The sequence below is a fragment of the Heterodontus francisci genome, chromosome 10 (assembly GCF_036365525.1).
Source record: "Heterodontus francisci isolate sHetFra1 chromosome 10, sHetFra1.hap1, whole genome shotgun sequence".
Lineage (NCBI taxonomy): Eukaryota > Metazoa > Chordata > Chondrichthyes > Heterodontiformes > Heterodontidae > Heterodontus > Heterodontus francisci.
In genome coordinates, this window is record NC_090380.1 from 10,297,216 (window position 1) to 10,312,475 (window position 15,260).

Sequence of the window (15,260 nt, forward strand, 5' to 3'; positions counted from 1 at the left end):
CTATAGACTCTGGAACAGTTCCTACAGACTGGAGGGTAGCTAATGTAACCCCACTATGTAAAAAAGGAGGTAGAGAGAAAATGGAACGAGACTGGTTAGCCTGACATCAGTAGTGGGAAAAATGCTAGAGTCCATTACAAAAGATGTAATAGCAGAGCACTTAGAAAACAATGACATGATCAGACAAACTCAACATGGATTTACAAAAGGGAAATCATGCTTGACAAATCTACTGGCATTTTTTGAGGATGTAACTAGTAGAATAGATAAGGGAGAACCAGTGGATGTGGTGTATTTGGACTTTCAGAAGGCTTTCAATAAGGTCCCACGTAAGAGATTAGCGTGTAAAATTAAAGCACATGGGATTGGAGGTAAGGTACTGAAATGGATAGAGAACTGGTTGGCAGTCAGGAAACAAAGAGTAGGAATAAACAGGACTTTTTCCGAGTGGCAGGCAGTGACTACTGGGGTACCGCAGGGATCGGTGCTAGGACCCCAGCTATTCACATTATATATTAATGATATAGATGAGGGAATTAAATGTAATATATCCAAGTTTGCAGATGACACAAAGCTGGGTGGGAGGGTGAACTGTGAGGAGGATGCAGAGAAGCTCCAATGTGATTTGAACAGGTTGAGTGAGTGGGCAAATACATGGCAGATGCAGTATAATGTGGATAAATGTGAGGTTATCCACTTTGGTGGCAAAAACAGAGACAGATTATCTGAATGGCGATGGATTGGGAAAGAGGGAGGTGCAGCGAGACCTGGGTGTCCTTGTGCACTGTCACTGAAAGCATGCAGGTGCAGCAGGCAGTTAAGAAGGCAAATGGTATGCAGGCCTTCATAGCAAGAGGATTCGAGTACAGGAGCAAGGATGCTTTGCTGTAATTATACAAGGCCTTGGTGAGACCACATCTGGAGTATTGTGTGCAGTTTTGGTCTCCTTATCTGAGGAAGGTTGTTCTTGCTATGGAGGGAGTGCAGCGAAGGTTCACCAGACTGATTCCTGGGATGGCAGGACTGACTTATGAAGAGAGATTGAGTCGATTAGGCTTGTATTCACTAGAGTTTAGAAGAATGAGAGGGGATCTCATAGAAACCTAAAAAATTCTACAAGATTGGACAGACTAGATGCAGGAAGAATGTTCCGGACGGCAGGGGAGTTCAGGACCGGGGTCACAATCTAAGTAAAAGGGGTAAGTCATTTAGGATTGAGATGAGGAGGGATTTCTTCATCCAGAGAGTGGTGAACCTATGGAATTCTCTATCACAGAAAGCAGTTGAGGTCTAATCATTAAATATATTCAAGAGTTAGATATAGTTCTTAGGGCTAAAGGAATCAAGGGATACGGGGAGAAAGCAGGAACAAGGTACTGAGTTTGGACAATCAGCCATGATCGTATTGAATGGCAGTGCAGGCTCGAAGGGCCGAATGGCCTACTCCTGCTCCTATTTTCTATGTTTCTATGATATTATTGCTATCACAGAGACATGGTTGAAGGAGGGGCAGGACTGGCAGCTCACAGAGCTTTTTGAGCCAGCTTATAGAAAGTCCTACAAGAGAAGAGGTAGTACTGGACCTAATGCTAGGGAATGAAGCCGGACAAGTGGTAGAAGTGTCAGTGGGGAAGCATTTCAGGGATAGCGACCATAACTCTGTAAGATTTAAGGCAGTTATGGAAAAGGACAAAATGGACCGGAAGTAAAAGTACTGAACACAGAGGAAATTGTGAGAGCTCAGAGCCAACATGTACCCATTAAGGTGAAGGGTAGGACCAACAAGTCCAGGGAACCCTAGATATCAAGGAATATAGAGGATTGGATCAGGAAAAAAAAAGGAGGCTTATGGCAAATTCAGAGTGCTGAAAACAGCGGAGGCACTAGAGGAGTATAGAAAGTGTGGGGGGGGGGGGGGGTGGGTACTTAAAGAATTAATTAGGAGAGCGAAGAGGGGACATGAAAAAACATGGTGGGCAAGATAAAGGAAAATCCTAAGGTGTTTTATAAGTATATTAAGGGTAAGAGGATAACCAAGGAAAGAGTAGGGACCAAAGTGGCAATCTGTGTGAGGAGCCGGAGGACATAGGTGAGGTTTTAAATGATTACTTTTCATCAGTGTTCACTATGGAGAAGGACGATGTAGGTGGGGAGATCAGGGAAGGGGATTGTGATATACTTGAACATATTAGCATTGAAAGGGAGGAAGTATTAGCTGTCTTAGCGGGCTTAAAAGTGGATAAATCCCCAGGCCCAGATGAGATGTATCCCAGGCTGTTATGTGAGGCAAGGGAGGAGATAGCAGGGGCTCTGACACAAATTTTCAAATCCTCTCTGGCCACAGGAGAGGTACCAGAGGATTGGAGGACAGCGAATGTGGTACCATTACTCAAGAAGGGTAGCAGGGATAAACCAGGTAATTACAGGCCAGTGAGTCTAACATCAGTGGTAGGGAAACTATTGGGAAAAATTCTGAGAGACAGGATTAATCTCCGCTTGGAGAGGCAGGGATTAATCAGGGATAGTCAGCAAGGCTTTGTCAGGGGGAGATCGTGTCTAACTAATTTGATTGAATTTTTCGAGGAGGTGACTAGATGTGTAGAAGAGGGTAAAGCAGTTGATGTAGTCTACATGGACTTCAGTAAGGTTTTTGCTAAAGTCCCGCATGGGAGATTGGTTAAGAAGATAACAGCCCAATTTGGCAAATTGAATCCAAAATTGGCTTAGTAGCAGGAGGCAGAGGGTAATGGTCGAGGGTTGTTTTTGCGAGTGGAAGCCTGTGACCAGTGGTGTACCACAGGGATCGGTGCTGGGACCCTTGCTGTTGTAGTGTACATTAATGATTTAGACGTGAATATAGGAGGTATGATCAGAAAGTTCGCAGATGACACGAAAATTGGTGGTGTCGTAAATAGTGAGGAGGAAAGCCTGAGATTACAGGACGATATAGATGGGCTGGTAAGATGGGTGGAGCAATGGCAAATGGAATTTAATGCTGAGACGTGTGAGGTGATGCATTTTGGGAGGACTAACAAAGCAAGGGAATATACTCCCATCTCCCTCCCCACTCCATCCTGACTCTCATCTCCCTCTCTGTTCCAACTCAATACTGACACCCATCTCCCTCCCCCTGTTCCCACTCCATCCCGACTCCCATCTCCCTCCCCACTCCATCCTGACTCTCATCTCCCTCTCTGTTCCAACTCAATACTGACACCCATCTCCCTCCCCCTGTTCCCACTCCATCCCGACTCCCATCTCCCTCCCCACTCCATCCTGACTCTCATCTCCCTCTCTGTTCCAACTCAATACTGACACCCATCTCCCTCCCCCTGTTCCCACTCCATCCTGACACCCATCTCCCTCCCCCTGTTCCCACTCCATCCTGACACCCATCTCCCTCCCCGTTCCCACTCCATCCATGGCGGGGAGGGTTCTCTATTGTATGCTTAAGATAACATTTCCAGGTCACACTCAACTAACAGGAGAATTCCCGCCCACGGCAGGTGGCAGTGACAGCACAGCTCTCTGTCCTGGAGCAGCAGCAGTATAAGACAATGGGACATGGAGCCCACAATCATGCGAATTTTCATCTGCAAATATTGATCCTTAATCTCCTGACTCTCCAGGTGGCGGTCAGTGCAAAGATGCCAAATTTGGCTGAAATTCACCCGATTGTTCGATATTATTGCAGAAACGGAGAGACCCGTCAATTGTAAAGCTCGGCAAGACTCTGCAGATTAAATAAGTTACTCCCACACAAAGAAAAACTACAACCAAGAAATTAAAAAGTTTGAAGTAATGTAATTTCTGTAATGGAAGTAATTTTCCAGTCAATGAATGAAATTAACATATTCAATACCTGCTGTTTAAAATACATAATTGTGAATTCAAACGTGAATTGATCAGACTGATTTATTAACAACTTCTAGTGGTAATGTTCTACATTTGCTCAACAGAAAGATGTGAAAATGAGGTGAATTTGTAATGAACTGTTTCCAAAGACTGACCTTTTCTGCAGGTACTGCATATAGTTCTGGCACCAGACGTATGCCGTTCTGTCCTCTTATAAGGATTTCTTCCAGGGCCTCTCTGTACTCTTCAATCTGTCACAACATTGAAAGAGACAGAGGGTTTACATTCCTACAGAGCCTGTCACAACCTCAGGACTTGCCAAAGCATTTCTCTGCCAATGAACTTCTTTGTTTGCAGTGTAGTCACTGTAGTAATTTTATAATATCAAAATACAGAATAATTTTCCCAAAACATTTTCATACTTCTTCCGAAATAATATTGATGCCATGTTTTTGCTGAATATGACTTCTACCCAAATATTTGCTTTATCTGATAAAAGAATGAACCAAAAACAGATTGGTTCTGGAAGAATGGGTAAATACATCCCTTGGAAATTCCTTTCATTGCTATTTGAGCAGAGATGCTAAGCTTTTTAAATACATATGTCATGCCTCTGCTGAAATAGCGAATGGAAGAACTGCAGGATGTACACGTTTAACTTGTTTCGCATGGCATCATTTCAAGGCCAATGAATTAACATGATGCCAGAAATCTATACAACTCGGCAACACAATTCCACAGGAGATCGATTTTTTTTACTTGTGCCATTCAGTTTGCTGGTCATGTTCATTGAAAGCCAACAAGATTTGCTTCTTATTTTCTCCTTATTCACAAGAAATGCCTCTTTGATCTCACCTCGCCTCATCTTAACCAATCCTCCTGGCATTTCCTTCAGTTTTTAAAGCATCCCCCTCCCCCACCCCCTTATATAATGGAAAACATTGCCCTCTATGTACACTTTCTGGTGCTAATGGTAAATATCCTCTTAGCCTGCTGCCCTGATGTTATTCAAAGTATTGTTCCATGCTAGCTTGCTGCAGTTCTAAGGCTGCAGATATCACCTTGCATATCCTGGAGAAGTGATCAGGATTTACCCTTCTCAGGATACGGAATTGTGCTTGGGGTCCACCATGAGCAACAGTCTTTGAGACGGAATCACACAGCACAGAAGGAGGCTATTCAGCCCATCATGACTGTGCTAGCTCTTTGAGAGATCTATCCAAGTTGTCCCACTCCACTGCTCTTTCCCCCATAGCCCTTTTCAAATGCATATCCTTTTGAAAGCTCCTATGGAATCTGATTGAGGTAATGCATTCCAGATCTCAACAACCCACTGTGTGAAATAATTTCTCCTCATTTCCCCTCTAGTTATTTTCTCAATTATTTTAAATCTATCATCTCTGCTTACCAACCTACTTGTCAGAGGTAACAGTTTCTCCCAACTTGGTCTATCAAAACTACTCATAATTTTTGAATATGTATTTATTCTTACACCTAAAATAAACTGAGATCTTATGTTTTATATATATCACAGAATCACACAATTGTTACAGTGCAGAAGGAGGCCATTCAGCCCATCGTGTCTGTACCAGCTCTCTGAAAGAACAATTCACTCAGTTCCATTCCCCCTCTCTCTCCCCATAACCCTGCACATTCTTCCTTTTCATATAACTGTCTAATTCCCTTTTGAATGTTTCAATTGAACCTGCCTCCACCACGTTCTCAGGCAGCACATTCCAGACCTTAACCACTTGCTGTGTGAATAAGCTTTTCCTCATGTCACTTTTGCTTCTCTTACCAAATACTTTAAATCTGTGCCCTCTCGTTCTCAATTCTTTCACGAGTGGGAACAGTTTCTCTCTATCTACTCTGTCCAGACCCCTCATGATTTTGAATACCTCCATCAAATCACCTCTCAGCCTTCTCTTCTCCAAGGAAAACAATCCTAATTTCTCCAAACTGTCTTCATAACTGAAATTCCTCATCTCTGGAACCATTCTCCTGAATCTTTTCTGTAGTCTCCCCAATATCTTCACATCATTCCTCAAGTGCGACGCCCAGAATTGGACGCAATACTCCAGCTGAGGCCAAACTAGTGTCTTATACAAGTTCAACGTAACTTCCTTGCACTTGGGCATTAGCTATGCGGAGAGGTTGGATAAACTCGGATTATTTTCACTGGAACGACGGAGGTGCAGGGGCGACATGATAGAGATTTACAAAGTAATAAGCGGCATGGACAGAGTGGATAGTCAGAAGCTTTTTCCCAAGGTGGAAGAGTCAGTTACTAGGGGACATAGGTTTAAGGTGAGAGGTGCAAAATTGAGAGGGGATGTGCGAGGTAAGTTCTTTACACAGAGGGTGGTGAGTGCCTGGAACTTGTTGCCGGGGGAGGTGGTGGAAGCAGGTACCATAGAGACGTTTAAGAGGCATCTTGACAAATACATGAATAGGATGGGAATAGAGGGATACGGACCCCGGAAGTGCAGAAGGTTTTAGTTTAGGCAGGCATCAAGATCGGCGCAGGTTTGGAGGGCCGAATGGCCTGTTCCTGTGCTGTACTGTTCTTTGTTCTTTGTACTCGATGCCCCTATTAATAAAACCCAGGCTACTGTATGCTTCATTAACTTGGGAATTGTACCCTTTATTCTATATCGTCTCTCCATGTTCTTCCTACCAAAATGAACCACTTCACATTTCTCCGCATATAACTTCATCTGCCAACTGTCTGCCCTTTCCACTAACTTATGATGTTCTACATTATCCTCCTCACAGTTCACAATGCTTCCAAGTTTTGTATCATCTGCAAACTTTGAAATTGTGCCCTGTACACCAAGGTCTAGGTTATTAATACAAATCAGGAAAAGCAACAGTCCCAACACTGATCCCTGGGGAACTCCAGCCTTCCTCCAGCCCAAAAAGCATCCATTAACCACGACTCTTTGTTTCCTGTCACTCAGCCAATTTCATATCCATGTTGCTACCATCCCTTTTATCCCATGAGCTACAAGTTTGTTCACGAGTCTGTTGCGTGGCACTGTATCAAATGCCTTTTGAAAGTCCATGTACACCACATCAACAGCATTGCCCTCATCAACCCTCTCTGTTACCTCCTCAAAATATAATATACACACAATATATTATATTATACACAGACATTGCCATCACCATCCCTGGGTATGTCCTGTCCCACCGGCAGGACAGACCCACCAGAGGTGGTGGCACAGTGGTATACAGTAGGGAGGGAGTTGCCCTGGGAGTCCTCAACATCAATTCCGGACCCCATGAAGTCTCATGGCATCAAGTCAAACATGGACAATGAAACCTCCTGCTGATTACCACCTACCGCCCTCCCTCAGCTGATGAATCAGTACTCCTCCATGTTGAACACCACTTGGAGGAAGCACTGAGGGTGGCAAGGGCACAGAATGTACTCTGGGTGGGGGACTTCAATGGCCATCACCAAGAGTGGCTCAGTCACACCACTGACCAAGCTGACCGAGTCCTAAAGAACACAGCTGCTAATTTGTGTATGCGGCAGGTGGTGAGGGAACCAACAAGAGAGAAAAACTTACTTGACCTCGTCCTCACCAATCTGCCTGCCGCAGATGCATCTGTCCATGACAGTATTGGTAAGAGTGACCACGGCACAGTCCTTGCAGAGACGAAGTCCCGCCTTCACATTGAGGATACCCTCCATCGTGTTGTGTGGCACTATCACCGTGCTAAATGGGATAGATTTCGAACAGATCTAGCAATGCAAAGCTGGGCATCCATGAGGCGCTGTGGACCATCAGCTGCAGCAGAATTGTACTCAACCACAATCTGTAACCTCATGGCCCAGCATATCCCCCACTCTACCATTACCATTAAGCCATGTGACCAACCCTGGTTCAATGAAGAGTGCAGGAGGGCATGCCAGGAGCAGCACCAGGGATACCTCAAAATGAGCTGTCAACCTGGTGAAGCTACAACCCAGGATTACTTGCGTGTCAAACTGCATAAGCAGCATGCAATAGACAGAGCTAAGCGATCCCATAACCAACGGATCAGATCTAAGCTCTGCACTCCTGCCACATCCATTCGTGAATGGGGTGGACAATTAAACAACTAACTGGAGGAGGTGGCTCAACAAATATCCCCATCCTCAATGATGGGGGAGCCCAGTACATCTGTGTGAAAGATAAGGCTGAAACATTTGCAACAATCTTCAGCCAGATGTGCCGAGTGGATGATCCATCTTGGCCTCCTCCTGAAGTCCCCAGCATCACAGACGTCAGTCTTCAGCCAATTCGATTCACTCCGTGAGACAGAAGGCACTGGATACTGAAAAAGCTATGGGCCCTGACAACATTCCAGCAATAGTACTGAAGACCTGAGCTCCAGAACTTGCCGCGCCCCTAACCAAGCTGTTCCAGTACAGCTACAACACTGGCATCTACCCTGCAATGTGGAAAATTGCCCAGGTATGTCCTGTACACAAAAAGCAGGACAAGTTCAACCCGGCCAATTACCGCCCCATCAGCCTACTCTCAATCATCAGTAAAGTGATGGAAGGTGTCATCAACAGTGCTATCAAGCGGCACTTGCTTAGCAATAACCTGCTCAGTGACGCTCAGTTTGGGTTCCTCCAGGGCCACTCAGCTCCTGACCTCATTACAGCCTTGGTTCAAACATGGACAAAAGAGCTGAACTCAAGAGGTGAGGTGAGAGTGACTGCCCTTCACATCCAGGCAGCATTTGACCGAGTATGGCATCAAGGAGCCCGAGTAAAACTGAGCTCAATGGGAATCGGGGGAAAACTCTCTGCTGGTTGGAGTCATATCTAGTACAAAGGAAGATGGTTGTGTTTGTTGGAGGTCAATCATCTCAGCTCCAGGACATCACTGCAGGAGTTCCTCAGGGTAGTGTCCTAGGCCCAACCATCTTTAGCTGCTTCATCAATAACCTTCCTTCAATCATAAGGTCAGAAGTGGGGATGTTCACTGATGATTGCACAATGTTCAGCACCATTCGCCACTCCTCAGATACTGAAGCAATCTGTGTAGAACTGCAGCAAGACCTGAACAATATCCAGGCTTGGGCTGATAAGTGGCAAGTAACATTCGCACCACACAAGTGCCAGGCAATGACATTGACATTCAACGGCATTACCATCGCTGAATTCCCCACGATCAACATCCTAGGGGTTACTATTGACCAGAAACTGAACTGGAGTAGCCATATAAATACCATGGCTATAAGAGCAGGTCAGAGGCTACGAATCCTGCGGCGAGTAACTCACCTCCTGACTCCCCAAAGCCTGTCCACCATCTACAAGGCACAAGTCAGGAGCGTGATGGAATTCTCTCCACTTGCTTGGATGGGTGCAGCTCCAACAACACTCAAGAAGCTCGACACCATCCAGGACAAAGCAGCTCACTTGATTGGCACCCCATTCACAAACATTCACTCCCTCCACCACCGACGCACAGTGGCAGCAGTGTGTACCATCTACAAGATGCACTGCAGCAACGCACCAAGGCTCCTTAGAAAGCACCTTCCAAACCTGCGACCTCTACCAATTAGAAGGACAAGGGCAGCAAATACTTGGGAACACCACCACCTGCAAGTTCCCCTCCAAGTCACACACCATCCTGACTTGGAACTATTATCGCTGTTCCTTCACTGTCACTGAGTCAAAATCCTGGAACTCCCTTCCTAACAGCACTGTGGTATACCTACCTCTCATGGACTGCAGCGGTTCAAGAAGGCAGCTCACCACCACCTTCTCAAGGGCAATTAGGGATGGGCAATAAATGCTGGCCTAGCTAGCGCCACCCACATCCCATGAATGAATAAAAAAAACACACACACACACACACACAATTCCTCAATCGCCAGTCTTGCACATGCGGAGTCAGGTGATGAGGAATTAATAGGCTGAGATCACTGGACTTAGAGCATGTGGGTTTAATTCAGTTTAAAACCATATGTTTTGTCATTAGTTTTAGATTTTGATCGTAAATCCATATATCCACCTTTAAATTGGAAACTGCCTATGTAAACGTGTCACACTGTATTCCCGCCCTCCTACCAGTAGCGGTGCTGTAATGCCTCAGCTGTGCATATCTCACCTGCTCCTACAGAAAAGCCACTCTGCTTCACAAATCATCACAAAGTTTTGTTATTTAACCAGAAATGCACAGATATAATCAAACTGACTTTTGCTAAATTAATTCTTCTGCTTGCAATAGCTCTCAACAGGCAGGCAAGGAACAGAAGGTCCTGAATGACAGTCTTGGGGGTGTGCATGCAAACCGAGCGTAATGATCATTTCCATCAGTGACAAAGAAACCAGCTACGTGTTTCAGCTTCACCATTGTGGCCAATCCTACGGAGTCATTGTTCTTATTGGACTTAGTCCAGTGGGTGATGTTAGCTTTGTTGTTCCTTTCCTTCGATCAATGCTGCACTTTGTCTTCAAGTGTGTGTGCAAGGCTCTTGCTGCCAGTCACTCCAGTACTTGCTGGCACCTTTCCTCCTTGCACAATGCTCTTCTCTCTTAAAATAAGTTGCCACATCCCTTCTTCTGACTGTGTTCTTGAAATTATACTGTTGCACCATTTTTACTAACTTATACTACAGTCAGCTCTGCCATTTTAATTTTACACCTCAGGCAATCTTCTGCCATCACAGCCACTCATCATCTGGATTGCACTGTTTGCCCTTCTGTTCACACAATCTACAAAGTGGATTTGCCATCCAGTGAGGGCATCCCAGAAGAGGTCCCACTCAATCGCATGTGCTGACCCAATGATTCACTGAACATGGCTGTGTTGGCCTGGAATCACTTCCTCAATCCCAAAATGTTATACTGTGGATCTCAGATAGCTGGGCATTATATTTGGTCAAGAGTCCCCATATACGTCATATGCCTAGAAAGGCTTTGTTTTCAACAATCAAGGAGTCCAGGCACCCTATACAATGGAGGCCAATTATTACAGCACCAACGTTTAGTGACATTGACTGCAGAACAGTTTCATTGTAGATGTAGAATCCATCTGGGGCCTGCAGTACCACTCCCTTTCTGCAAAAAGAACTGCTCACCACTGCACTAATGCAAAGTAATAGAAAAAGAGGTACATATTGACCTTGAAAGACTTAAGTTTACAATTTTTCACCACAAACATCCATTCGTCCCAGGACAGCTTTGTTATTTAATCTCTCCTGTCCTATCAAACACCTTCCCCTTTGGTCTCTCCCCCACCCCACTCCCCTTCACTTGCTTAAAACCTAATTCTTTTCTAACCTTTGCCCGTTCTGATGAAGGGTCACAGACCCGAAACGTTAACTCTTGTTTCTCTCTGCACAGATGCTGCCAGATCTGCTGAGTATTTCCAGCACTTTTTATTTCAGATTTCCAGCATCTGCAGTATTTTGCTTTTATCACAGAACTGAATATTAAGCTTGGAGTATAATGGCAATACCACCCAAAATGAGCTTCTACCCCAAAGAATCAAAGGAGGCCATTCATCCCATCAGCTCTTTGCTGGCTCTCTGAATTAGCTATCCACTTAGCCCCATTTTTCTGAACTTTCCCCAGACTTAAGTTTGCAAATTCTCTTCTTCAAAAGTTTCTCTTTTAAAGCCATTATGATTGAGGTTGAGAGGCTGTGGGGTGGTGTGGCGAGGGGGTGGGGGGAGGGGGAGAGCATAAGAAACAGGAGCAGGAGTAGGCCATTCAGCCCCTCAAGCCTGCCCTGCCATTCAATAAGATCATGGCTGATCTGCCCCAGACCTCCATTCCTCTTTTGTGCCAGCTCCTCATAGCCCTCAACTCCCCAATATTTCAGAAATCTATCAACCTCCTCTTTAAATACTTTCAGTGATCTAGCCTCCACAACTCTCAGGGGTAGAGAATTCCAGACATTCGCTACCCTCTGAAAGAAGACATTTCTTCGTCTCTCAGTTTTAAATGAGTGTCCCCTTATTCTGTAACTATGTCCCCTAGTTCGAGATTCCCCCACTAGTGGAAACATCTTCTCAACATCTACCCTGTCAAGCCCCCTCAGAATCTTGTACATTTCAAAGGACTGGATGGGGATGTCCCAAGGATTCATGTTTGGACTATGACTCCTCCTCATGTACATCAATGACTTGGTCAAGTTTGCTGATGATAGACTAGAAAAGGCTGTGGAAATGGATGAAGCAATTCAGAAATCAGAGTGTCATCTGGAACAGGCACAATTGGTGAGCCTGGTGGTGAGGGGAAGCGTAACCTGTGGTGAGGGGAAGAGTACCAGGTGGTGAGGGGAAGCGTAACCGGTGGTGAGGGGAAGAGTACCAGGTGGTGAGGGGAAGCGTAACCTGTGGTGAGGGGAAGAGTACCAGGTGGTGAGGGGAAGCGTAACCTGTGGTGAGGGGAAGAGTACCAGGTGGTGAGGGGAAGCGTAACCTGTGGTGAGGGGAAGAGTACCAGGTGGTGAGGGGAAGCGTAACCGGTGGTGAGGGGAAGAGTACCAGGTGGTGAGGGGAAGAGTACCAGGTGGTGAGGAAAAGCAGAACCGGTGGTGAGGGGAGGTGTACCAGGTGGCAAGGGGAAGTGCACCCAGTGGTGTGGGGAGGTGTACCAGGTGGTGAGGGGTGGTGTACCCGGTGGTGAGGGGTGGTGTACCCGGTGGTGAGGGGAAGTGCACCCAGTGGTGAGGGAAAGCGTAACCTGTGGTGAGGAGAGGTGTACCAGGTGGTGAGGGGAAGTGCACCCAGTGGTGTGGGGAGGTGTACCAGGTGGTGAGGGGTGGTGTACCCGGTGGTGAGGGGTGGTGTACCCGGTGGTGAGGGGAAGTGCACCCAGTGGTGAGGGAAAGCGTAACCTGTGGTGAGGGGAGGTGTACTCAATGGTGAGGGGAGGTGTATCCAGTGGTGAGGGGAGGTGTACCCAGTGGTGAGGGGAGGTGTACCCAGTGGTGAGGGGAGGTGTACCCAGTGGTGAGGGGAAGTGCTTTTTTAAAAAAATTCATTCATTGGATGTGGGCGTCGCTGGCCAGGCCAGCATTTATTGCCCATCCCTAATTCCCCTTGAGAAGGTGGTGGTGAGCTGCCTTCTTGAACCGCTGCAGTCCATGTGGGGTAGGTATACCCACAATACTGTTGGGAAGGGAGTTCCAGGAATTTGACTCAGTGACAGTGAAGGAACAGCGATAATAGTTCCAAGTCAGGATGGTGTGTGACTTGGAGGGGAACTTGCAGGTGGTGGTGTTCCCATGTATTTGCTGCCCTTGTTCTTCTAGTTAGTAGAGGTCGCGGGTTTGGAAAGTGCTGTCTAAGGAGCCTTGCTGCATTGCTGCAATGCATCTTGTAGATGGTACACACTGCTGCCACTGTGCGTCGGTGGTGGAGGGAGTGAATGTTTGTAGATGGGAAGCCAATCGAGCGGGCTGCTTTGTCCTGGATGGTGTCGAGCGTCCTGAGTGTTGTTGGAGCTGCACCCATCCAGGCAAGTGGAGAGTATTCCATCACACTCCTGACTTGTGCCTTGTAGATGGTGGACAGGCTTTGAGGAGTCAGGAGGTGAGTTACTCGCTGCAGAATTCCCAGACTCTGACCTTCTCTGGTAGCCACAGTATTTATATGGTTACTCCAGTTCAGTTTCTGGTCGATGGTAATCCCCAGGATATTGATAGTGGGGGAATCAGCGATGGTAATGCTGTTGAATGTCAAGGGGAGATGGTTAGATTCTCTCTTGTTGGAGATGGACATTGCCTGGCACTTGTGTGGCGCAAATGTTACTAGCCACTTATCAGTACAAGCCTGGATATTGTCCGGGTCTTGCTGCATTTCTACACGGACTGCTTCAGTATCTGAGGAGTCACGAATGGTGCTGAACATTGTGCAATCATCAGTGAACATCCCCACTTCTGATTTTATGATTGAAGGAAGGTCATTGATGAAGCAGCTGAAGATGGTTGGGCCTGGAACGCTGCCCTGAGAAACTCCTGCAGTGATGACCTGGAGCTCAGATGATTGACCTCCAATAACCACAACCATCTTCCTTTGTGCTAGGTATGATTCTAACCAGCGGAGAGTTTTCCCCCTGATTCCCATTGACCTCAGTTTTGCTCGGGCTCCTTGGTGCCATACTTGGTCAAATACTGCCTTGATGTCAAGGGCAGCCACTCTCACCTCACCTCTTGAGTTCAGCTCTTTTGTCCATGTTTGAACCAAGGCTGTAATGAGGTCAGGAGCTGAGTGGTCCTGGCGCAACCCAAACTGGGTGTCACTGAGCAGGTTATTGCTAAGCAAGTGCCGCTTGATGGCACTGTTGATGACACCTTCCATCACTTTACTGATGATTGAGAGTAAGCTGATGGGGTGGTAATTGGCTGGGTTGAACTTGTCCTGATTTTGGTGTACAGGACATACCTGGGCAATTTTCCACATTGCAGGGTAGATGCCAGTGTTGTAGCTGTACTGGAACAGCTTGGCTAGGGGCACGGTATGTTCTGGAGCACAGGTCTTCAGTACTATTGACAGAATATTGTCAGGGCCCATAGCCTTTGCAGTATCCAGTGCCTTCAGTCATTTCTTGATATCGCATGGAGTGAATCGAATTGGCTGAAGTCTGGCATCTGTGATGCTGGGGACTTCAGGAGGAGGCCAAGATGAATCATCAACTCGGCACTTCTGGCTGAAAATTGTTGCAAATGCTTCAGCCTTATCTTTCTCACTGATGTGCTGGGCTCCCCCATCATTGAGGATGGGGATATTTGTGAAGCCACCTCCTCCAGTTAGTTGTTTAATTGTCCACCACCATTCACGGCTGGATGTGGCAGGACTGCAGAGCTTAGATCTGATCCGTTGGTTATGGGATCGCTTCGCTCTGTCTATCGCATGCTGCTTACACAGTTTGGCACGCAGATAGTCCTGTGTTGTAGCTTCACCAGGTTGACACCTCATTTTGAGGTCTGCCTGGTGTACCCGATGGTGAGGGGAAGTGTACCTGGTGCTGAGGGGAAGTACACCCAGTGGTGAGGGGAAGTGTACCTGGTGCTGAGGGGAAGTACACCCAGTGGTGAGGGGAAGTGTACCTGGTGCTGAGGGGAAGTACACCCAGTGGTGAGGGGAAGTGTACCCGGTGCTGAGGGGAAGTACACCCAGTGGTGAGGGGATGTGTACCCGGTGCTGAGGGGAGGGAACACATGAATAATCCATTCCCATCCTTCTGTCTTCAACTTTAACCTGCTCTTCAGGGCTGGCAGCAGAAAATGATGTGGTCATTCTGGATGTACATCAGGCTCTGATTGTTAGATTAACCAGTGGCCTGAGGAGGGAAGCGGTTGTGATCTTACCCCCAGCTGAGGCCAGTGGGAAGAGTTGGGGCCAAAAGAGGACCAAAGAAGTTATTTTATTTTCACTTTTTTTGT

At 46.6% G+C, this 15,260-nt stretch overlaps 1 protein-coding gene across 3 annotated transcripts in view; it reads right to left on the reverse strand.

The window, feature by feature from the left end:
• Positions 1–15,260, reverse strand: part of LOC137374285 (phosphorylase b kinase regulatory subunit alpha, liver isoform-like) — a 285,712-nt gene that overhangs the window by 214,094 nt on the left and 56,358 nt on the right. For all 3 annotated transcript variants that reach the window (XM_068040091.1, XM_068040092.1, XM_068040090.1), the window contains exon 12: positions 4,011–4,106. In XM_068040091.1, the coding sequence (XP_067896192.1) occupies positions 4,011–4,106 (96 nt within the window). The remainder of the gene's footprint in view (positions 1–4,010; positions 4,107–15,260) is intronic.